Here is a 23,095-nt window from a genome sequence, read left to right as displayed (position 1 = left end):
GAGGGAGAAATTAGATGCTAATCACTCTTAGCGGTTTAAGCATTAAGGGTGAAGGATCACATTTTCTTTGATGCTGATGACTTTGCAGATCATTCGCGGAGATGAGGGTCGTCCTTTTAATAATAAACGGTGCAATACTGAGACAGAGAGATGGAAAACGACGGATACATTAGTGAAGACTACATGACATTACGTCTAGACTGAACGGCTTACCTGCAAATCTTGGCCTTCATGTAGTGCCTCATTTCTTTCAATCCAAGTGTCCTTCAGTGCTTCCTTCTCTTTCTTCAGAGCCGCTACTCTGTCTTTTAGCTGTCTCACTCGTGGGTTTGAGGCGACCATCCGCTGACCATATTCTACTAACTGGTCAAATCTACAAGGACATCAAAGGAACCAGTCACCTTACGGGAGACGGAGCATTTTTTTTTTTATCGAGTGTCGTAAAAACCACAACCAAAGGAATCACACTAGAAAATAAGCAAAAATCTCCGCCTTTGTCCCACCCCCTCATATATGAATGGGGAAAGAACCAATCCTTGCAGGAAAGGCAAGAACGTGAGTGAGTGAATCTTAGGTCCAAACCTAAACCTCAAAGTATGACCAACGTCATATCATGGGGTAAAAAGGTAAGTCTCGTTAGTACCACGAATTTTAAATCAAACTGTTAAGTTCACAATAAATTAACACATAAGTGATCCACTTGAATAAGATTAAAATATGTTTCTGTGGCAATTTTTGGTCCGTACCTGTCGTTGTGTGTTTGAATGTCTTCCGACTTTTCTTCGTGTTCTTGAATAAGTTGCTTGGCGCTGTTCACGTCTTTAGGTGTGTCTCCAATTCTAAGTGAGTTGCGCATGTCTGAGGCCCAAGACAACTGAAAGGAAAGACGAAACAAATTACAGTTTGGTCAGAAACAAGGAGATCTCAATCTATCGCGTAAGAAATGGAGGAAAAACACGGTGGTGAGACGTCTTCACATGCTTTTACCAGATCTCTTGAATCAGCAAGGAAGCCCTGCTGACCGTAAGCTTCATCCAGGACATTTTTTCTTTTGCTTGCTTTGCCCTTAAAAGAAGAGAAAGAACAAAATCAATCTTTCCACTTTTCTCCAAAATACGTCCTGTCCTATCCTTCCATTGTTTCTCTCAGTCTATCTCAATAAGGCGTTTGTACAATGACCAACGAAAAAAAAACGAGACATGAGCCAAAGCATGGTTTAACGTATCATTGTAACAACTTAAAAGTTTCCATGACATTGAAAAGTTCTTCCTTGACTATTTCTCGAGGCAAACATTGGAAGACTTCATTCCAATATTCCCCCTCACCTTGTTAAAAGCAAAATTCAAAAGTGTTTTAAAACTCGCCTTCAAACCATTCCACAATCCAATAATCTCCGCTTCCTTTGCTTTGATCTGGCGAGCTTGGCGAGGGTGATGGGAGACAAGGCTGCAAAACAAAGTAAACCAGATCATGCATGCACAGCGGTTAAACGTCGGGCATGCGTGAAGGGATCAGTTCTGGCCGGACGCGCACCAATTTTCCGCGCAAAATTTCAGGGTAAAACATGATAAACTGCTGTCTCGTAAAATAAACGAAAGAACACTGAAACATTCAAAGAGAGCTGTGACAGGAAAAAAAATAAGGAAAAAAAGTAGGGAAAAGGAAAAGTCGACACTTTTCGAACATAAGGCTTATTCAAGAACGGGAATCCTTTTGATTGACTATTCTGTTTTGAGCTTAAACAAAAAAGTTATATGCTTTCAAAGCACTGTGATTTACTGGCTTGCGTAGTTGTTTGTAACTCGTGTGCGACAGCTTGGTCCTGACACTCAGAAAGCACGCCACCTGGTCATTACAACGGTCGCACATGCGCAGACGTTTGACTGCCGATAATAGTTTTGTAATCCCAAATAAACCATCAAAATGAAGAACTTACGATTTCGCTTGGTCCTGTAACTTTACAAGTTTTTCTTCCACTGCAGCGAGATCTCTTTCGAAACCCTACAAGAATTATCAAAAAAAGAAAATAATAGAAAAGATTTTTTTAAAAAATAAAATTGGCCGGTCACGTAACCTCTTGTTAGTTAGTATTGTATATGACTTTTTTTTACTGTCGTGGGGTTCTCATTTTGCGGGGCAGGTACACTTGTGTTAACACTTCCAAGACCTGAGTTTTAATTCTCCTTTCTAACTGCTACAAATTAACTTGTTAATTGATTGGTCTAAAAAAAAATGCGCCGCCCTCTAAAACAATCTCAGTACAAAACTAAACCAACCACAATTTAGTCATTCACGTTTTCCGGTACTGTATAACCTTATTTTGGTATTTTTTTACACGGCGCAAAGTTTTTATTTCTCGTTTTTGCTGACTTACTTGGTGTCTCCTCTGTAAGGCTCTGACAGTCTCCAAATCTCTCCCGACATCTCCATCGGATAAAATAGCATCCTTCTCTTGAATCCACGACTTCATCTCTTCACAAGAGTCAAAGAACAACTCGACCCTAACCAAAGAAAAAGTTAAAAAACAAAAATACAAAAAAATTACGCATATTTGAAACTCAGTTCCTGTGGTGTAAAATAAGTATGGAATACAGGTTTCAGGAATCAGCTCGTTTAAACCGGAGCCTAATCCCTCCAGATGTTCTTTAGCTTGCGAGCAGGTCCTGACCATAAGCGCTTCATTGCGAAGGTTTTAAAGGTAAGTGCGAAGGTAAGTGCGAAGGTAAATGCTTATCGTTTAAGGAATACCGAAAACAAATTAGTTCTTTGACAACTTCGAACTGACTATCTCAAGAGAAGTTTTTCGTACAGCGGAGCTCAATTGTGGAACAACTTACCTGTAGACCTAAGACAAGCGTCTTCGCTGACTGATTTTAAATCTAAATTAAGTCGCCACAGTTTAAAGTAAGATCTTAATTCTACGTAAATTTTAGACACGGCCTCCATGAAAAGCAAAATTTTTTATTTATTTCTTTTATTTGAATTGCTGTTATCAAATTATTATTGTAGTTAGATAGATAGGTTTCTAGTATAGAATTAACTAAATCAACCGATGGAAAAACCGTGTATAAATAAAGTTATCCTATCCTACCCTATCCTAAGGTTTTCTCGGCTGCGAGTAAGTTAGGGGCCTTGGACAACGCGAGCCAGCGAGAACTCTGCGAAGGGGTCTGGTACTGACTAGTGCCAGATCTATGACAGACCTCCCGCCGGCCTGCTCTGTTCAGTACGAAGAAACGCTGGTGCTGCATCGCTATAATGAAGGCCTGGATGTTCTTACCCATGTTTTTCTCGTAGCTCCTCTTCTTTAGCTTTTTTTAACCGCTGAAGATTTTCCCACCTTCAGTAAAATACAAAGGGATAACAGAATGAGCTTAACTTCACAAGAACTCCCAGTTCAGAAACAGATACTTTCAAACTGTAACAAAAAAATATTACAGGTTACCCATCAATCGAACACCTCTTCCAAAAAGACACAAATCTGGCCCCCGTCTTAGAAGATGCTCCTACAACATTTGTCTTTGTTACCTATGTTTAAGGGAAACCCCCAACCTCGTTCCCAGGGCCTTTTGGCTTAGGTGGGGGTGGGGCGTGAAAAACATTTTCCCGCCCCACCCCTAGCTAAGCCAAAAGGCCCTGGGAACGAGGTTGGGCCCTATTTAGGGGACACTTTTTCTAGTCCCACTGTACAACCACTATATATATTATCTCAACTGAAGAAACAACCTATTCAGGGGAAACTTTTCCTAGTCACAAGATGTCACCCGAATAAGGTTCCGGTGTATCAAACACTGGTGTGCTGAAAATACACCACAAAACAAACCGTGTTTCTATTGAAGGAAAGTGGTGCAGTTTCCAAAGTCATCACAGCGACCAATCAGAAAAAGAAAGACATCATCCCTGGCCAATGACGACGCAGTGAAAAACAAGGAAACCGCTTGAAGCGCGGGAAACCGCTAGAAGGGCGTGATAAAGCGAATGACAAAGTCGCGTCTGGTTGTAGATTTGCATCCGATTGGTTTAAAGAGTCGCGCGAGTTTTCTGGACCAATAACAGAGCGACGTTAAGTAAAATCAAAGCAATCCCGAACCACTTTCGACACTCACTTAAAAAAATTGTTCTAATCTAAATCTCACATGTCGTTGATGTCTTTCCTCCTCTTCTTCACTGCAGCCGAATGCCTATGATCCGTGTCTATCAGTTGGTCCGCCAGCGAATTTATCTCAGCTATACGGCTGTTGTTGGCGGTTAGCTCTGTTGTGAGACCCTGTGGACACAATGCAAACGTCAAACAGGCTTCAATACTTGACTCATCATTTTCCCTGACACAAGAACTGGTGCAAAAGATGTGCTTTTGACGCGTCACAAAACAGGTGCGTTTGCCACTTTAAAACAACAAGGATATTCTTTTAACTCATTCCCTCCTATGAACTCGGTATCGATTCTCACTTTCTGGCATACATTTCTCATTAATTTTACTCGCAAACTTAATGTCAATTCAAACAATACTCCCTTATTGAGAAAAATTTTTCTTTCTTCTCGTGATCTATCTGTTTGACACTGTGTCAAAATGGTCAGGATAAATATAAATTGCTTGCTCCAAAGAGTGAACGAGTTAATTCTATGGGTACTCATAACAGTATTTTGTGCAATGTTGCCTCGTGCAAATGGACGAGAACTGTGATAACAGCTACAGATGAATAGCACGCATCTAACAAACAAAAATAACATCGTGCACATTCATGAAACAGAAACGATCCGAGAAAAAGACAGAAACAGTCCTGTAAAATTTTCCATGGTCACAATGTACTAGATTCTCCGTCAGAGAAAATTGAAGCTGAATCAGATCCTAGAGAAGACTAACATGTAGCGCTTGTCAGTGCCATTGCTTTTCCATTGAACGAAATTATAATTTCCATTCAAAGACAACGAAAAACGTTCCAACTTTCGCATCGCAAAGCATTCTCTCTTCTGATCTAGTTTTGGATTACAGTAACCTGGGAAATTTTTCAACTCGTTTCGTCTATAAATTGGCTGCCTCTCCCACTCCTGGAGCAGAATTCAGAACGCAGGCGTTCTTAAGGTCGGTCACGCTTTCTTTTCCATGGTACGATTCGGTGACGGACCACTGACAACTCTTCACTATACTTGACCCAAGAGGACCATCTTTACTTTTGTTACTAGAGGTTCAATTATAATTTGTTCTTATCAAATTAGAGTAAGCTGAGTTAAAGCTTAAACTAATGTGCAACACAGTAACACAGGACAACAAAAAAATGTTACAGAAGCTCAGAACTTTACAAATTATTGTTACGTGTGACAATTATAACATGGATAGAGCGCTTTTCGATTAGGTGCCGCAGAACCAAAACAAAATTGAGCTCAACGGCCAATCACAAGAAAGGAAAATACTTTTAAGGGCCAATAAGAACTCAAAGTAAAAACAAACTGCCAAAAGCGCGGGAAAACGCGGGCGACTAAGTAAAGCGCGGGAAAACGCGGGCAACCAAGTCGTCATTGGTTTTAGTTTGCATCTGATTGGTTGAGAGAGTAGCGCGAGTTTTCTGGACCAATTAATATGATATCAGTCCAGGATTACTGTCGACACCCAATTGAAAATTGCTCTAAAAAATCGTTAGTAACACATAAATTCACAGAGATGCAAAAAGCAAGAAAAAAAGTCATCAAAAGTTGTATTTATTACAGATTAGCTCAGTTGAGACTCTACCTCGAGATTTTTGCGGATGACATGAATGTCGTTGTCTGATTCAGACGCACCTTTGTAAGTGAGCTGACTTTCCTGATTAGTCGAAGCAAAACGTTAAATTACAAATGTTAGAACGACCAAAGGCAGAAAATATAGATAGGAGAGCGCCGGGTTGCCGTGCGGGAGGTCGAGGGTTTGAGCCCCAGTTCCGACCAACACTCAGGGTCTTAAAATAACTGAGAAGAATGTGCTGCCTTTGCTATGACATCTGAAAATGGTTAGACCTTCTAGTCTTCTAAAATTGGAACGATAAACGGTTGGCTCCGTCTCCTGCATCTTCTTTGTATTACCTAGGAGGGACGTTAAAGAACCCAGGCACTTCTCGCAACGTTTAAGGAACGTGACTTCTGTTGTTGCGGTCTGGCCTTGTTTAAAAAATTTCTAATTTGGGGGAACCTGAAAAATTTCCTTTCAAAACATTGTTAACTGCTCACCGCAGTTTGGCCAAAGCCCCCACAAAGTGTTATAAAGCGCATTAGAGCATATCAATAAGGAGAATACTCTTTATAAAGGCAACATTATTATCATTATCGTTAATATTAGGCTGCAGTGAGAGACTCACAATCCACTATCCACTACCTTTATTGATTCCTGGATGGAGAAAGGCACTGTGAGAATAGTGCCTACCTTAAAGTGCATAAGACACGAAATCTTTTTCTCTTGTTTCTTGTAGTTGGATATGTATAGAAAACGTTTCGAAGCTTTAAAAGTGCTGGAAAATGTAAAAAGGATTTTTTTTCGCTTTCAAAATACGCGCAGTTTGCCTACAAATTTGTCTCGGAGACTGGGACCTAGTTTATCGCCGTCGAAGTCATTCGTGACGTCACATCGTGAACCTTTGCCGCGAAGGTTGTTGTCGCTAAGAGGATTCTGCAGTACTTCGTAGTAGATAGATAATGCATTGAAAGGCAAAGATGTCCTGTGATTCTAATGATTCCTTAGATTCCGACTCTTCTGAAAGTTCCATTGAGGTACACAATGTGACGTCACGTTACGATATCACGTGCGATTTTGGCCGCGCGATGACCGGGACAAATTGGAAGGCACTTTAAGGGCATATCAAATTTTTTTAAACTTCAATAAATACATTCCATTATTTAACAAGGTTACTTTTATTATGGACCTAGGGGTTTAATTGTTCGATGGACTCAGGGAAGTTGCTATACACGTCACTAAAATGAATTGACAGGTAAACGCAGTAAATACAAATAACAATAAGGAAACTAACCTTGTTTTTCATCCAAAACTCGATATCATCACATTCATGACAGAGGTGAAAATACTTGATAGAGTTCTCCAGATTCTCACGTCGAATCTAAAGGGTACATTATGACATAGTTAGACGAATTATTTTCAGCAGAAACGAAATCTCATTAAAACACTGGAGAATTAATAAATAACAAGAACACAGTAATTTTCAATTGAGCGTCGTAAGTAACAAGATTGCGTTGGGTTTGCTCTACTTTCCGATTGGTCCAGAAAACTGGCGCCACTCTCTCAACCAATCAGATGGAAACAACCAATCACAACTTGGTCGCCCGCGTTTTCCCGCGGTTTCGCAAGTTTGCTTGTTTTTACTTTGAGCTCTCATTGGTTTTTCAGGGTGTTTTCGTTCCTTCTGATTGACCGTTATAATTACTTTGGTTTTGGTTTTACAACACTTAGTCGAGAAACTTTCTATGCAACGCACACAGTACCTCGGCCATATCCACCAGTCTTGAGTACATATTCTGCAGTGAGATCTGACGCGTTGCAACGTTGTCGCGATCGAAATGAGCCGTGAAATGGCGTCTAACTTGTCGGCGAGATTTACCTATAAAATAATTGAAAGTATGTTGATCAAAATTTTGAAAGGTCTTCTCTTCATGTGTATAAAGTGATTGCAATCATCAACGCAGTGGTAAAGACTTTTAATTGTGATGATCCAAATGACAACTTTTGAGCAGCGCTTTCATGTGTTACTGTTTATCGTGCTCTACGAGGTGGTTCTACCTTTGAAGTACTTGCTCGTGACCAGGCCCACATAATTAATTACTGCTGCAGGACGCGCGTGTCTCTGCCGGAGGGAAGATTGGAGACCAGTCGAGGAGAGCTTTGCTGGGGGTATTGCAGTAAAAGATACGCGCAGTTATTTCACATGGTTCTGTTGTATACGTCCTACAAGTTGGCTCCAATTTTGTTTCCTAGTTGTAACCAATCAAATGAAACTTTCTAAACAGTAATTTCACGTGGAAGGTTCCAAATCTTTTACCCACCTTTCTTTTCAGGAGTTTTGACTTTCACTTCTCGTTGCTTTTGAATCATGACTTTTTTCTTCACTCTTCGTTTTACCAAGACCTTCTCTGGAACGATAACCTTTTGTTTGGTAGTTTTCTTCACTGTTCTGGCTTCAATCTCCTTCACGTAGTTAGCAGGAACGTAACCTGCTTCTTTAGAGGTCAGACGCCTGGAGAGATAAAAGAAAGCTATCAAAGACTTAGGACACTTTTAGTTGTTCCATCCTCAGATTTAACCATAATTTCGGGGCTCTTTTAACCCTTCCCCCCAAAAGATGTCATTAGTAATTCTCCTTGCGGTCTACCATATAATTCTCATGATGTTACTTTGAAGAATTTGGTATTGAGTCGACTCAAAACAAAGAGCGGAAAATTGCTGAAATGAACCGTTAGCAGATTTAACATACCTTACACTCCACCAGTCTTTGTTCGTCTTAGAAATCAAGAAGAATACCTAAAAATATAAATATAAATGTAAATCTCATCCTAACTCAAGACTATAAACACTAACAAGCGAAAAAACGTTATACTTTGCTACATAACCGCTGTACAAATTTGGCGAATTTCGCTGCAAATCTGGGGGCTTAAATTTTATCTACTCGCCTGGGAACCACAATAACCGCAACTTGGGGCACTGACTGCCTTTCCCCTCCCCCCTCCCACACTTCATTTTTACACCAGACCACCCCTCCTCACCTCTCCTCTAGTCATTTTAAGCCCTTGTCCGGCAAATGGGTGCAAAGCTTTTACTTGCGGGACTTTAACTTCCTGTACAACATCTTTCACAACTTCTTTTTCGACAATTTCCTCAACTTCTTCGTCTGTCTCCACCTCAGTTTCCTCTTCATAAAGTTCCACCTTCGTCTAGCGAGAAAACAAAGAAGAAAATAAGGAATGACATTTTTCGTCTCGTCACGACGCGTAGGACAAAGAAAGGATTCTGAATCTCCAGGCCTTCGAATTCTGGGTTCGGATGCTATTCCACTTGCCACAGAGACTCTGTGGTGAGTTAGGACTTAACTGAGTCCATATGTAACACGCATCCTGCATACTGCTAGGATTTGCTTTGTCAAAACCTCCGTGCAAGTATCGAGAATAAGAACGATTGTAAATTTTAAGTTCCGTGATGAAGTAAAAAACGATGTTTTTCGTCTTGTCAAGAGCGTGGGGCGAAGAAAACATTCTGAGAACCCTGTGATGAATCACATCACCGACCTAAGAAGTCTGCGCTCCGATTGTACAACACTGCGCCACAGAGACTCAATCGTGAATCAAGCCTTTACAAGTTCACATGTGATACGCGTCCTTCATACTGCTAAGTTCAGCAGCCCTAGCCCACCCCTCCCCTAACCAGACACGAAGTTAAATTGTTATCAGTTGACTGTTGTCGGGCCAGGGGAGGGGAGGGGTAGGTCCGCAGTTGCTCGGGTGGTGACATCGATCCAAGATGTACGTAACAAAATGAAATAAAAGCGAGTCATGCGACACGATAAAGCAGAAGGACTATAAAACAGTGTTGCTTACCTGAGCCGCCTGTTCGTTGCTCTCCATCAGTTTACTTTGTTCCCTCAAACGATTCATGTCATCAGCAAAGCCTTGAATCTCGTCTATCACGTTCGTGTGTCTCTGCAGCAGGGACTGGAAAAAGAACCACAAAAAACGCACTTTTGAGCAGTGCTTTGTTACTGTTTATCGTGCTCAACAAGTTGGTTCTACCTTTACAGTACTAGCTCGTGACCAGGCCCGCATAATTAGTGCTACAAGACGCGCGTTTCTCTGCCCGAGGAAAGATTGGAGACGAGTCGGGAGAGGTTCGCTGGAAGTATTACAACGCCAGGGGTTTAAATAAAATCCGGTTACCAGAGGTCTATCGCCGCCTGTAGGACCCCGTACCACTGTCTGTTGAGCCAGGCTCTCGTCTTTGAGTTTCGCCTTACGCCGCAGCCACCACTTTCAAAATCACGGCTAATTATTGAAAAAGTTACCAAAACCCCTAACGTTCGAAGGCCTGTCGTACTGTAAAGGTACATATCACAAAGTGGTAACAATCGAGCTATTGGATTACGGGTTATGAAACCAAAACAAAGCGAATACAACAGCAGATCAAAACAATTGTAAATAACATAGGGAACCAATCGTAAACACTCCAGTAAGCTCCCCTTCTGTTAAGCCCCCAATGTTGAGCTTTCCTCCCATCTCCTCACCATAAAAAAAAAGAAACCGTTCAAGAGCAGTTCTGTTGCCATGCCTTGGGTTTGGTAGGGTTGCAGAATATAGATAAGTTTGCCTTTTAAAGCCTGCATTTGCCTCCGTCTAATATTATAGGTTTAAATCAGGTAAATGCATAATGTATTCGTCACTCATTAAATCAGCAAGAGATCAATTTAGGGCTCAAATAAAAGACTAATGGGTAAAAGCCGTACTGGAAATTATTTCGCGGAATTTCTATACTTACCATTGCACTCTGTTCGTCTCTACCATAATCTTCACTACTCGCAACGTACATTTTCTCCTTCATCCAAGATTCCGCGTCATTAGAATCTGAGTAATACTAGATACAGAGCAGAGAAAAGAATGTTTATTGTTTAGCTCTGCAAGTAACCAAATAATCATTTATTCCCTCAATTAATCATTCACTCAACCAAACATCCATCCACACATCCCCAGTCCCTCCTCACTTACTCACTCACTCACTCACTAAACCATCCACCCACCAACGCCTCCACTTACTTACCCACTCCCCCACCCACCCAACCATACACCAGCCCCTCCTCCCCCACTCGCTCACTCATTCCTTCCGTCAGCCTGTCAATCTGTTACTCTGCCTCAAAAAAGCACTCCATACCTGCAGTGATTGCGCGGCATCCTTTAATCTCTCTGACCTTGTGATTAACAGTTCTCTTAGTTTCATCCAGTTGTTCTGCAGCTGTTTGATCTTTGCTCTGATCTCTTTAGAAGCGTAGTGAGCTCTGTCAACGAGCGACTGTCCTTTAGCACATACTGTCTCACAATGCGCAAAACGGCCACTTAACTCAGCTTCCAGAGCCTATCGAGTTAGAACGATAATTAAAACTGAAACAAATCGGAAACTAACTTTCCCAAAGCCGTAGAAGGGAATTTCCAGTCAGATAAGAACTGATTTTCTCATTGCAAGAGAAAATGAACACTTTGGGCGTCGAGAGTACAGCTTGAATTCAAAAGAAAGATCAAGGCATCAAAAATCTTGTGTTCTTATTCTTCCCTCTGGTAGTCAATGTTTGGCACACCGTTCGTTCTGTTGTAATTCGTTTAAAAATTCAAAATGGTGGAGGAAAACACGGAAAAAGGGTCTGAGCACCAGTTTTGTGGACACGCCCGTCTAATTCGGTCATTCCCGGTTTTAATAACATCCGACGACAAACAGATACGTTTAACTAATTCTCTGTAGCGGCTAACCTTGTGCTTCTGTTGGAGTCTTGTCAAGCTTATCAGATCCTTTCCAACATCTTTTGATGAGAGAACTTTTTCGGTTTCTTTAACAAACATTTCTTCCTCCTCCATGTCTCCAAAGAATTTGTAAAGTCTCAAAGAATCTTCAAGCCTTGCGCGACGTTCCTTTCCCAGCTGAATTAACGCCTGTGGACGAAAACAATGAAACATAAAATCATGTAATTTGACCGCCTTCCATTCCTCATTTTCTTACCACTTCAAAATTATTGAGAGCCTTGCAGTGCAAGCGTCTTCTCAGGGCGGGTTAACTTTTCAAGCTTGCGATCTTGTCTCCATCCCTTTCCCCTTTCCTTCCTTTTGACAGTCACTCCCCCACTTAATACAAATTTCTTTCTCTCCCCAGCCTTCCGCTGCTGTGAAAATCACAGATGACAGCTACACAAATTGTACAATTTTCACCAAGAAAATATTGAGTACTCGCTCGCCAAAACTGCACCTGCTCTACAGGCTAAGTTACTGACAGCCCTGCTAATGTAGCGGCTGTTTCATTACAATATGATACCAATGGGTAGTTTGGAATAGCAGACAGGTAGTTTTGAAGACATGGAGAGCCTCTTGTACCCAAGGAGTTCCAGGCTCCCTGAAAAATGATTGTAATCGTATTTTCCTGCATTTTTGAAGACAATTCCAATTTCTGTTGCTTCGTTGTTTCTCTAAAAAAGTCGAACAATTTGACCAAAGTTGAAGAGAGTTGCATGCATGTTAGGAGCACGATGACATTTGTGTAAATGCTACAAGCAAGTGATCAGCGCATTACAAGCAGGTAAACGGATCTAACTGCTATCCGGCTGCAATTGAAACCCCTTTGTAGGATTCAATAATATTACCTCAAAAGCTTGTGTAAGGAGTGATTGTCTTTCTTTAATGACCCGACTTTCTGGATGCTTTGCTTTGATAAACCTCTGCGCCACGTTGTTGATTCTCTGAACACTTTCCCCTTGAGATTGAATTTGCGATTCAATCAAACTGTGCTTGTGGAGAAGATTTTCCACATCTAACAGATGCTTGCCATAATCCTCAGATCTCACAGCCGCCTGCAAAACATAATAAAGTTTTGTCAAAAGCCAGAGTAATCACAAAAACCAATCGGAAGAAAGGAAAATTCCTTAAACAGCCAATGAGAACTCAAAGTAAAAACAAGTAAAAAGCGCGAGGAAAACGCGCGGCATAACGTGGTCGACCAAGTCGCGATTGGGTTTAGTTCTGCATCTGATTGGTTAAGAAAGTGGCGCGAGTTTTAGGGACCAATCACAAAGCGAAGTAAAGTAAAATCAATGGGATCCCGGATAATATTCGATACTCGATTGAAAACCACCTTAGAGAAGGGCTTTCGATATACTCTCGTATGAGTAATAATAATGGCCCATCAGAACAAAAGAAAACCACAAAAGGATTCAATGACAAACCGAAGCTGTACAAGCGAATTGCATAAAGCACGGAAAACGCGAGAAACTAAGTTCATCTTTGTTATTTGCTAGTACCTCAATATCCTGCATGTCACCGTGTGCACCATCCATCTCTCTGAACAGACCAACAAGATCCTTAAAACCCACCAGAGTTGAACGCTTTGCCTCTAACATGCCAATCAGTTTGTCCCACTTGGTCATTATAACCTCCTCTCTGAAACGTTGAGTCAGATTGGGTTAAATAACTCGATAGAGGTCTTCAATTTAGGGACCTCTGCATCTGTTTTGTTATAAGGACAAACGTAACAAAATGCGTCATAAAACGCTTCCCTTTCCGTCTCTAAAGCTTGCTCCTGAAGTTCCTGGTGGGGCATGATAACAGCGCAGAGTTAAATAAGAAAAGAGATTGAAGACAGGTGGCGACCTTTCCACGATGGCAGATCCATAGGGGAGGTCTGCGGGTTCATTCTCGTGATTACAGACCGAATTGGACAACACAAAGTACTATTACCATAATAAATTGAAAGAGCAAACCGCGGAGGAATATGCAGATCCAGTGCACTGGATCTAAAGAAATTTTAAAGAGACTTCTATGTTGCTGTTTCTACGTTGAGTTTGGGCCATGAGATTGCATGTGATGGGTTTTTGGTGAGGAGATTTTGACAAATCACGATACCTCGCACTGATGACATCAGATCTGTGGTAGTCTTCATCAATCAGTTCTTGGGCCAGATCAAAGACCATCTGGAAACGTTCTTCCTGCAAATCACAAAGGGAAATGTCAAAATGGCAAGTAATCTTTTTGGCATATTACACGCATTTGGGGTTAGGCTCGTTTGTACCTCTGTACAGGCGAGAGGAGGCAGGCACGAGGCGAGCTCGTGTCTGCCTCTCGCGTAACTCTGCGTACGTGTCTCCAGCACGCGAGTTATGCGCACTTGGAGGAGCTTACCTCCTCTTGCACAGCAATGTGTCATTTTCTGTTGCGTTTTTCGAGACGAACGAAGGAAAGCACGAGTCGAACTCGAAACTGCAAGTTAAGCGCGAAAAGAGGGGTGCGAATAATAATGGCTGCTCCTTTCGCCCGTGTCTCGCCCCTAGTGCTCTCCTCACGCTTACCTCCACTTGCCCACTCAGGCATCATTTCTTTACGTTTTGTAGGCGATCAGAGGCAGGCAACGAGCGAGCTCGAAAACGCGAGCAAAGGATCGCAAAAAATAACGCTTTCTCTTCTCGCGTGTGTCTTGCACCTCGCAGTCGCCTCGCGCTTACCTCCGCTCATAAAAACACACACACACACACACACACACACACACACACACACACACACACAAAAACGAATGCCGCGGGGAGGCCTACAGGTTGTTATCACTTACCCTGGCCTTGACGTCAGTACTGATGGCTTCGTGTCGCTTAAAGGCTGCTTCTACAGTAGCTGCATCTTGACCCAAAGCTTCTCCTTCCAGAACATGCATCATATCATCCAACCAAGACTCACGCAGAGAAGCCTGACAAATCAAACATATACGTACCGTATCACTATTTCTAGAGCGCTGTGCAAAATTCTGAAATCTCCTTGCCCCTGACTCACTTCTTTCACGAGTAAATGTCTCCCCTTCCCCTTTTTCAGGACATTGCGACCTTTTGTAGAGTAATTGGAAAAGTGCGCATGCTCTAGTTAGTCGAAAAGATATCGTTTATTGTACTTGTCCACCTACGGCTACCTTATAGAAGCGAAAGACCACACTCCTTATCGGTTTACAGGAAAAATAATTCAATTGGTAAATTGGGAGTTTATTTGCGTACTTTTTACATCGAAACTGAGCAGCTCGATTTTTCTAGAGTTCTCTTGAAATTTGCGGGGACTGGTATGCCAATAAACCTATAGAGAGCCCGTACTATCGCTTTATTCAACAGTAATTTCTCCTCATATATTTGAGTAAACGTTTCTTTAAAATTTGGGTTGGGTCGTGATGCGATCCAAACGCACTCTGTTTTACAAGCAAAAGTCCAAGAATGGGCTAAATTTGCACAGATACCGCTGTTATGAAAAACGACACATTCTCACTTAAAGTAACTCTTTACCTTCCTTTCAAATTTGTCAGCTAGTTTTTCAAGCATCTCCTGCCTGGGAACAACAAAGACATTAAAGAAATTACATGATGCTCTTGCAGTAATTTTGGATAGGTCTCAATGAGGTTTCCCTACCGAAGTATCTTGAAACAGTTAGTAGGTAGCCAAATATGTGTTTGCGGCCTTGTGCTTATCATCTTCTTACAATGACACTCTTGCGCTTCCCAAGGAAAAGTTAGCCAGTATGTGTAATTGGTATTCGATACTAGAGCAATTTTCAACTGAGTGTTGAAAGTAATCCGCTTTGCTTTACTTCGCTTTGCTTTACTTCGCTCTGTGATTGGTCCACAAACCTAGCGCCGCTCTCTTAACCAATCAGATGCACACTGTTCGCCGCGCTTTCTCGCGCTTTACCTGTTTTCGATATGAGTTCTCACTAGCTATTCAGGGTATTTTCCTTTCTTCTATTGGCCATTGCAGTTACTTAGGTTTTGATTTTACGACACCCATCGAAAAGCGCTCTATTTTGACTATCCAAACTGTCCTGATCGGACAGTATATGCTGGATACTTGTCACAAATGAACCCCGTAGATAGCCCAGCTAACCAAGAAGTCCTCTTGAGCTAGGTTCTGGGAGCTTCCGTGCGCGAAATCCGAGGGCGCATATTCGACAATGACGATTATCAACAGAGAACATGACTCCAAAGTACGATGCACCTCCGAAGGAGGGGGGGATGGGGTGGGCACGCCCTCGAGCGAATACGGTACCTTATCAATTCCTGACGCAGCGCCATTTCTCTGTCATGTTCAGCACTCTCCATGACCTGCCACGCTCTGTTGATGTCCATCACCAATTTACCTTCAGGGGGTATGTAAGGTTGTTGATTGTTACCCTTTCGTTTCGTTTGTAAGCTGAATAGGTGGGCTTCAATATTCACTCGTTCTGAGTATCTGATTGAATATTAAAATTATAACGACTTAGAATAAAAAAAAAAAAAAAAGGCGATCAGAGGACAAGCTGTTATCAAAAGCAATCAAAGTTAATTTACTTTGGAGGCTTTTCAACTGTTCTGAAATGCTTAAATAATGCCATTTCCCTCTGAACTGCTACCATAGACTTCTGGAATGCCCGGCCAAGCTCTACAATCTTGGTGTTAAGCCAGTTTAACAAGTCTGACACCATCTCTTCGTATGCCTTTTCCATCTTTTCCACCTCCATTAAGATCCCGAGGATCTGTAAACAAAATGATCAAATCCAGTGATTTTCATTTTAACAAAAAAAGTCAATATAATCAACAGTTGGTTGGATCTCAAGATATTTCACTCTCCTAAGACAGTTTTCTAGCAAGCATACTGTTGTTTGCACGTAAAGTTGAATCCCAAATTTTTCAGACCATCCAGGAAAAAGGAAATTGGTTTAAACCTAACTATGGTTTGAATAATGGGATTGACACAGGAAGTGAAGCTAGTTTTGGTTGGATTGATGAAGAGTTTAAAGAAAGAAGAATTCAAGAGAGTGGGATTCCACTTGACTTAAGTTAGCACCATGTAAGAGGCAGTAACAAACTTCTGCCCATTTAACCGTTAAACATTAGATAACCGAGTGCTGGTCTATTAGTAGCACAACTCATCGCCAGTTCCTTTCCAAATCTCCAATACCATATATTCTCTCCTCTTACTCTAACCCTCTCAATTGTTTAATTGCTTTGCCCCTGCTCCAAAAGGCAAACTCACTCGCAGGAGTTGGTGTATCTGTGATACATTACATCGGTATTTTTAATACTAATATACATGAAAAAATTTCTCAGTTCTGATTGGTTAAGTTTTCAGTTAATTGAGTGTAGAAGAGAGTTAATTCAGTGCAGAAAAGGGTTAATTCAGTGCAAAGAAAGAAACAAACCAAACATTCTGATTGGTCAGAATGATTGGTCAATGTCAATGTCAAGGTCAATGTCACTTGCAGGGTTTGAATAAATTATTTTTGCACGTGATGTGTGCGCTTTTCTTCTGCGTAGTTATGAGAAGCTACCTCATGTTTTTTCATGTCTATTATTAATAGATAATCACATGATTTTCTCATGCAATTTGGAATAAATAAGCACCTGTAAATTTTTTCAAAGACCACAAATTGCACTCGCCCTACGGGCTCATGCAATTTTGTTTGTCTTTGAAAAAATTTTTTCGTGCTTATTTATTCCAAATTGCACTCGAAATCATGTGATTACCTATACGAATCATAAAACCTTTGTGTCTCACACCTTTGCAATACGTCTACCTCCTGTCTCTTCTGTCTTCATTTTGGCAAAATATTGATAATACAGTGACACATATGTCATGATGGACTTCTCATCAGGCCGTGGGCAGTCCACGTCTGAAGATGAAGTATTGCAAAAGATAAACAAACCAGTCAAGTCACTAATTCCAGAAAGATTGAATCTCAAATGCAGACTTGAAATATCGTGATCATGAAAAAAAAGAAAAAAAATAATGGAAAAAAACCTTCTGCATCCAATAGTTTGGCAATTCCTAAACTCTCCTCAGCAACATTAAAAGCATTGTTCAAGTTTGCCTCATGCTGGCTGGGGCGTAGGGCACTATAGTTGATCATGTCAGGTCTGTGAAAAGGGGGGAAAAATTCAAACACAAAATTAAGGGTGGAACTTTTAACACAGTAATATGCCTAACTTCAAAAGGTTATCATGTTTCGGTATTAACCAATAGCATTGGTACAAATTCTGTACTCTGATTAGCTGCACTACTCAATATCTATTTGAGAAATAGAACACATTATTCCAGGCTTTGTAACATGATAAAACCATGTGGGATGATGGGTAAATGCAAGGAAAGCTTATAAACATGAGCCAAAGGCAAATGGTTTGTGAGCTTTCCAACTGTTCTCCCAACAATCGAAGTGGCTTTACCAAGCTACAGACCCTGGAAAAAAATCATTCTATTGTATTTATGACTTAGCTAGTTATGTGGGGGCTATATAACATGATGATAAAGCATCTGCTTGGAAACTGAATTGAACCATCAGACAATGCATACTATGTTCATTATGTTATAATAAACATAGATCATGAGAATAAAGGCTGATAGTTCTGAAAGAAACTGTTTGGGGCTGCGTCGGTGGGGGTAACGAAATAATTTGGATATATCAACAAAGTTGAAATGGTAAATTGGTCACTGTAACGATTACAAAAGCTGACGTTTGAAGCGTTAGCCCTTCATCGGAGTGAATAGAGGAATTGTGGGTTGTGCGTGCCTTTAAAGGTGGAAAATGGAGCTACGTTATTGGTGGGAGAGATGACGACAAAATTTCTTGTTACAACACCAATACAAAGTCAAGCAGACAAGTGATGAGAATAATGAAATATATCAACTAGGGGCTTATCAGTTGATCCAATACCAAATTCTCAGGGGTTTAAGAGATTAAGAGCTGGGCATTAGGAAAATTGAGCAGTTGTGAGGATGGTTTTGCCCGTCACCTAATTTGATGATCAAGAGGAAAATTTATCTTATAAAGAAGTTCAGTTCAAAAAGTTTGCCGCCTGTGAAAACCGGTTGCCCTCCTGCTGAAAACATTAATGAAACCCCTGAATTCTTAGAATTAAAATCATAAAAACTGTATACAGAGGGCAAGGAGAATTACTAATGAAACCAGGGAGTGGAAGAGTTAAAAGCAACTATTAATATTAATATTAATATTAATAGTACAATCACATGAAAATGTATGTTGTTAAAGATGGCAAAGCAAAGTCAGTTGAGGATTCAAACACCTGTGTTTATGAATGAGAGCATTAAAAGCCAGTCCATTTCTCCAGCTTGTGGTGAAATTTTGAACATCAACTCCAGAATACCTTTGAAATAAAAAAACAGAAATTATCACACACCTTGTAGAGTTCTCTGTATTGAGAAGGCAAGGTTGTAAAAAAGATATGGCTGGTGGTAAACTTTGCTCCACCTCAAAAGGAGTCTGTAACATTTATATACAAAGCTCATTATTCCTCAGTGACATCAGCTACCAACTATAAATCTTAACCCTATACACCCCATCATCAATATACATATTCTCCATACTATCCTTATACATTTCCTAGAGTGCTGACAAGGAGAATTTATTTAACAATCAAGAGCTACTTTAGTTGGTGATTATTTCCTTTATTCTTGTGACGTTAATCTGATTCAGGGGTGATATTGTAAAGAGAAATTGGATACTCCTGGTAGTCACTCCTTGGGGAAAAAGGGGTCAATCAAAACCTTCAGGAAGAATATTTGCAGAAGACCTCTGTTGGACATTCTACAGCTTAGACATGGCCATTTCGGGAACATGAGAAGCATTGGACAATTCAAATTCATGAACTTCCATTAAGCAGGGCTGTGGTCTAGCAGCGCCCGGTGGCCTCTGGCACCTTACTTTTGCTCTTGGGCAACTCAGGAATTACACCTTTTTCATAAAAAGCATATACTGTGCACCCTGGATTTCACACTTTCAGAGCACTGGGCTCCCTTCAATATTTCTCAGAGCACAGCCTTGATTAAGTACTTAATATTATTTTTCAGTATATTAACAAGGAGCTACGTTACTACTGTAGCTACTAAATTAAATGTAGACCAATTGCTCAGTTGCACAAAATTTAGACATGACTTTACCCTCTTGTCATTCTTTGACACCAAAGCAGCAAGGCCTCTTTGGCAGACTTTTTCTCCTGAGACATTTCATCCTGAAAAATGATGTCCATTATTCAGTAAAAAAAACTCTTACTATGTAATGAGAAGTACAGAAGGAGACCGCAGTTGAGAGGACACAAACTTTGGTCTTCGTAAAATGCTCTTTAATGTTACCCCTATTAATAACAATTTTTTATCTTCTCATGTGGAGACCTAAACAATATCCTTACTGTGTGTAGTAAAAAAAAAAATATTTCAGAAACTAGAGGAATTCTGCTCTTTTGTGAACACAAATATTATGATACCTGATATGAGATATCTGCGATTTGGAATCTGAGAATAATCATCCAAATCACAGCCAGGATTAATCGTTCATTGCCATCCACGATATCTTCTGCTCCAATACTTTCAAGTTTTACCTGTAAACAGTATATGTAAGAGTTACAAAATGCCAAGAATAATATCAATATTGCTATAAATTAAACAACAGGTGAAAAAATGTATCTCTAATCAAACTTACTGAGCGCTGTAAAAATTCAAGGGCTTTGTTCACATTTTCAATCTTATGCACCCTCAGTTTTCCACGAGCTGTAAAGTGAAAATAAACAAGGCATACATTAGTGAGCTGTGGTAGCAAAGAACCAACATCTATTTTCAACAGGGACCTTAATAATCATTCACTACCACAATCTGAACTTGAACAATTTTATCCTCACTTAATTTTGCTAATTGCATAAGCTACACTGACCTGGAAATTATCATTAATAATACATTTTTACATAGTTGATGATAGTTTTGCAAAGTTTGAATTTTAAGCAAATTCATGTCAAGAAAGAACTGGTACTGATTAAACACTAAACCCATTGGTGCATTGCACTTTTGCTCTGAAACAAAAATTTATGTTTCAAATTTTTCTGGATTAATGCCAACACTGATCTAAATTTGCATATTTCATAACACAAAAGCATTGTTAAGAGATACAATTATGTACACATATACACATAAGACTATACATGTACATGGATCCCTAAAATTAATTAAACAATTCAGTTAGAACAATTGTATTTAAAATAACCCATCCTACCTATTTTTCCCAGTTTTTCACCAGAAATAATCTCAAGAAGAGAAATTAATATTTTGCCATCACTTAAGTCTGTGAAGAGGTCATCTACATGGCTATTGTGCTGAAATAAATCAAGAGTTATATCAGCTGTGCACACGAGTACTTAATCACTGAACCAGTGTGCCTTAAGTCAATTCTCCTTGTCAGTTCCATTAGAAATGTACAAGTATACTGACGTTAGGCTGTTCAGGGTAAAACAACAAAACCATGGGACAGAGACCACTCCGGCCCTCACATGGTTAAAAGGGTATTTGTCGCCAATCAGAGAATGGTTTTCAGGCTCTTCAATATGCTATGAAAATTGGCAATGCAAAGGCTTTCTATGAGCAACTCTATCAAAATAATAATCTTTATTGAGATAGTTTTTCATAATTTTTTTAAAAATTCAATTCTAAACATTCTGTTTATTCATGCAAGAGATGGCTAGTCAAGGTAGATATACCACAGTCTTAAATATTACTGCCTTGAAAATGGTTTAGTTAAGATTTGGTCTGAAAAATCAGCAGTCCCAAAGCAAACTCTCGAATAATTTTGGCAAAGGTGCTCACAAATATTAATTTTTTGATTTTTTTAAAGGCTGCCAACCCAAAATGAAGGGTGAGGATACCACTGTTCTTGAGACGGATCTGAGGAGTGGTGAATAAATATTGGAACATCCTGAGCTGCTTTGTTTGTGAAACTTTTTTCTAACAAATTTTGTTTAGTTTTAGACAAGGGGACTTGTAAAATCCTAATGCTTCCATACGCAAACTTCGCAAGGGAAAAATTGTCAAGACAAACTTGCCAGAGTACATCTACATCGCTTATAAAAATTAAAGTTAAACATGTTTACACGAAAAAGTATTTCAAAGCTAAATCAAAGCATAGTTTTGGAGAGCTCTTGCAGTACAATGGAGACTAAGTTTTCCCTTGGTCACACTTTACATCTTAATTTACTTCCTAACAAAGAAGTTAGGTTACTATCAAGAAAACGCATATTTAAGCATTTTGGTGGAGGCTTCGTACTTAACAAGATCACATCGAGATAAACTCACCTTGTCAAGAAAGGAATTGACCCACTTTGTGAAAGTTTTCTTTTGAGAATTAATTCGCTCATTTTTTAACGCTCTTATCCTGTCTTTTTCGAAGGTGGGTGTCGGCGGAGGAATATAAGACATAATCCTGTGTTCAAGTCGTTGTAAACGAGAATCCTGATGAAACTTTCAAACGCTTATTTGTAAACAGTTTTGTATCTCGCGCCTTACTAATTACTGAGTGAAAGTACAATCGTCGCTCCAGTCCATCACAACGTGGATATATTGTTATGTTTAACGCCACATAAATCAAATTTCCTTTCGTAATTTATCTTCTTCAGCGTATCCTTTCCACACAGGACAGATAAAAAGCTCCGTGCAGTCAAAGAGAGGCCTAATTGAGGAAATTATTCCAAATGTTGACCTTATGGCGAGCAAATCACGAGTGATGTTTATGTGATCCTTCTGTCAAAAGCATACAAACAAATCACAAGCCTTCTTCCGATTAAAACGTCCTGGAGACCCATCCAATATTTATAAATGATTATGATCACAAACCGAGGAAAGCAATATATATGAAGCTGCTAGGAGACGAAGAACGCTTCCATAAGCGTGACACGATAGTGTAATGGTATGCTGGTTTCGAGTTCGAATTCTCGCTCTTCCTTATTAGGAGTGATTGACACAAAGCATATAAAAAATGTCAGTCTCGTTCCAGCCTGTCTGAGTGGAAGGCTAAGGAAGAACACATTTTATTAACATTGCTAACCTCCACATTTCTACTTTGTGCACTTCAAATTCGCCCCCATACTAAGGGGGGCTTTGGGATTTTCGGTTTTGACTGTTTTTTGGATCGGTTTTTGGGCCGAAAAGGTTCGGCTTTTCGGTTTTTTTCTCCGGTTTTGCGGTTTCCCAGAGGCTCTAATGCCCCAACCTCGTTCCCAGGGTCTTTTCCCTTTGTTGGTGGGTGGAGCTGGGGGTGGGGAGGGAAAAGGCCCTGGGAACGAGGTTGCTAATGCCCCCCTCCATACTAGTTCGCCTCAACCTCGAAGAGTTCGCCCTATCAAATATAACAAATACTCACCTCCACCTATACCAGATCGCCTCCAAATCTTTCATTCCGTTTCTTTCTGGCAAAACGCGTTCCTTATAAGAAGATATTCGCGTTTTCATTGTGATAAGTGCGAACTTGCAATAGGGCGAAATCTCCATAAACTAAAACAACTCAACGAGAACAAGATCAAGAAGAAAGTCCTAAAAACTTCATTCTCGGAAGA

At 40.3% G+C, this 23,095-nt stretch overlaps 1 protein-coding gene across 2 annotated transcripts in view; it reads right to left on the bottom strand.

Moving 5' to 3' along the window:
* Positions 1-22,443, bottom strand: part of LOC111344143 (spectrin beta chain, non-erythrocytic 1) — a 48,119-nt gene extending 25,676 nt beyond the window's left edge. The window contains exons 1-33 of one of the 2 annotated variants that reach the window (XM_088745161.1): positions 21,840-22,443; positions 20,767-20,866; positions 20,203-20,270; positions 19,988-20,101; positions 19,665-19,735; positions 18,791-18,871; positions 17,511-17,626; positions 17,270-17,382; positions 16,061-16,245; positions 15,780-15,962; positions 15,024-15,066; positions 14,315-14,446; positions 13,615-13,697; positions 13,014-13,152; positions 12,360-12,566; positions 11,479-11,658; positions 10,889-11,089; positions 10,499-10,594; positions 9,568-9,681; positions 8,740-8,907; positions 8,451-8,497; positions 8,023-8,213; positions 7,465-7,580; positions 6,996-7,082; positions 5,729-5,800; positions 4,137-4,267; positions 3,281-3,340; positions 2,375-2,501; positions 1,937-2,001; positions 1,365-1,446; positions 988-1,065; positions 747-874; positions 214-373 (exon numbers count right to left, since the gene is read on the bottom strand). In XM_088745161.1, coding sequence (XP_088601287.1) covers positions 214-373; positions 747-874; positions 988-1,065; positions 1,365-1,446; positions 1,937-2,001; positions 2,375-2,501; positions 3,281-3,340; positions 4,137-4,267; positions 5,729-5,800; positions 6,996-7,082; positions 7,465-7,580; positions 8,023-8,213; positions 8,451-8,497; positions 8,740-8,907; positions 9,568-9,681; positions 10,499-10,594; positions 10,889-11,089; positions 11,479-11,658; positions 12,360-12,566; positions 13,014-13,152; positions 13,615-13,697; positions 14,315-14,446; positions 15,024-15,066; positions 15,780-15,962; positions 16,061-16,245; positions 17,270-17,382; positions 17,511-17,626; positions 18,791-18,871; positions 19,665-19,735; positions 19,988-20,101; positions 20,203-20,270; positions 20,767-20,866; positions 21,840-21,962 — 3,861 coding nt within the window. In that variant the 5' untranslated portion in view covers positions 21,963-22,443. The remainder of the gene's footprint in view (positions 1-213; positions 374-746; positions 875-987; positions 1,066-1,364; positions 1,447-1,936; positions 2,002-2,374; positions 2,502-3,280; positions 3,341-4,136; positions 4,268-5,728; positions 5,801-6,995; positions 7,083-7,464; positions 7,581-8,022; positions 8,214-8,450; positions 8,498-8,739; positions 8,908-9,567; positions 9,682-10,498; positions 10,595-10,888; positions 11,090-11,478; positions 11,659-12,359; positions 12,567-13,013; positions 13,153-13,614; positions 13,698-14,314; positions 14,447-15,023; positions 15,067-15,779; positions 15,963-16,060; positions 16,246-17,269; positions 17,383-17,510; positions 17,627-18,790; positions 18,872-19,664; positions 19,736-19,987; positions 20,102-20,202; positions 20,271-20,766; positions 20,867-21,839) is intronic. The other variant, XM_088745162.1, reaches the window with a different exon arrangement.
* Positions 22,444-23,095: the final 652 nt, after the last annotated feature.

The sequence above is a fragment of the Stylophora pistillata genome, chromosome 14, assembly GCF_964205215.1.
Source record: "Stylophora pistillata chromosome 14, jaStyPist1.2, whole genome shotgun sequence".
In the NCBI taxonomy this organism is placed as follows: Eukaryota; Metazoa; Cnidaria; class Anthozoa; order Scleractinia; family Pocilloporidae; genus Stylophora; species Stylophora pistillata.
This window is presented reverse-complemented; position numbering and strand designations above follow the sequence as displayed.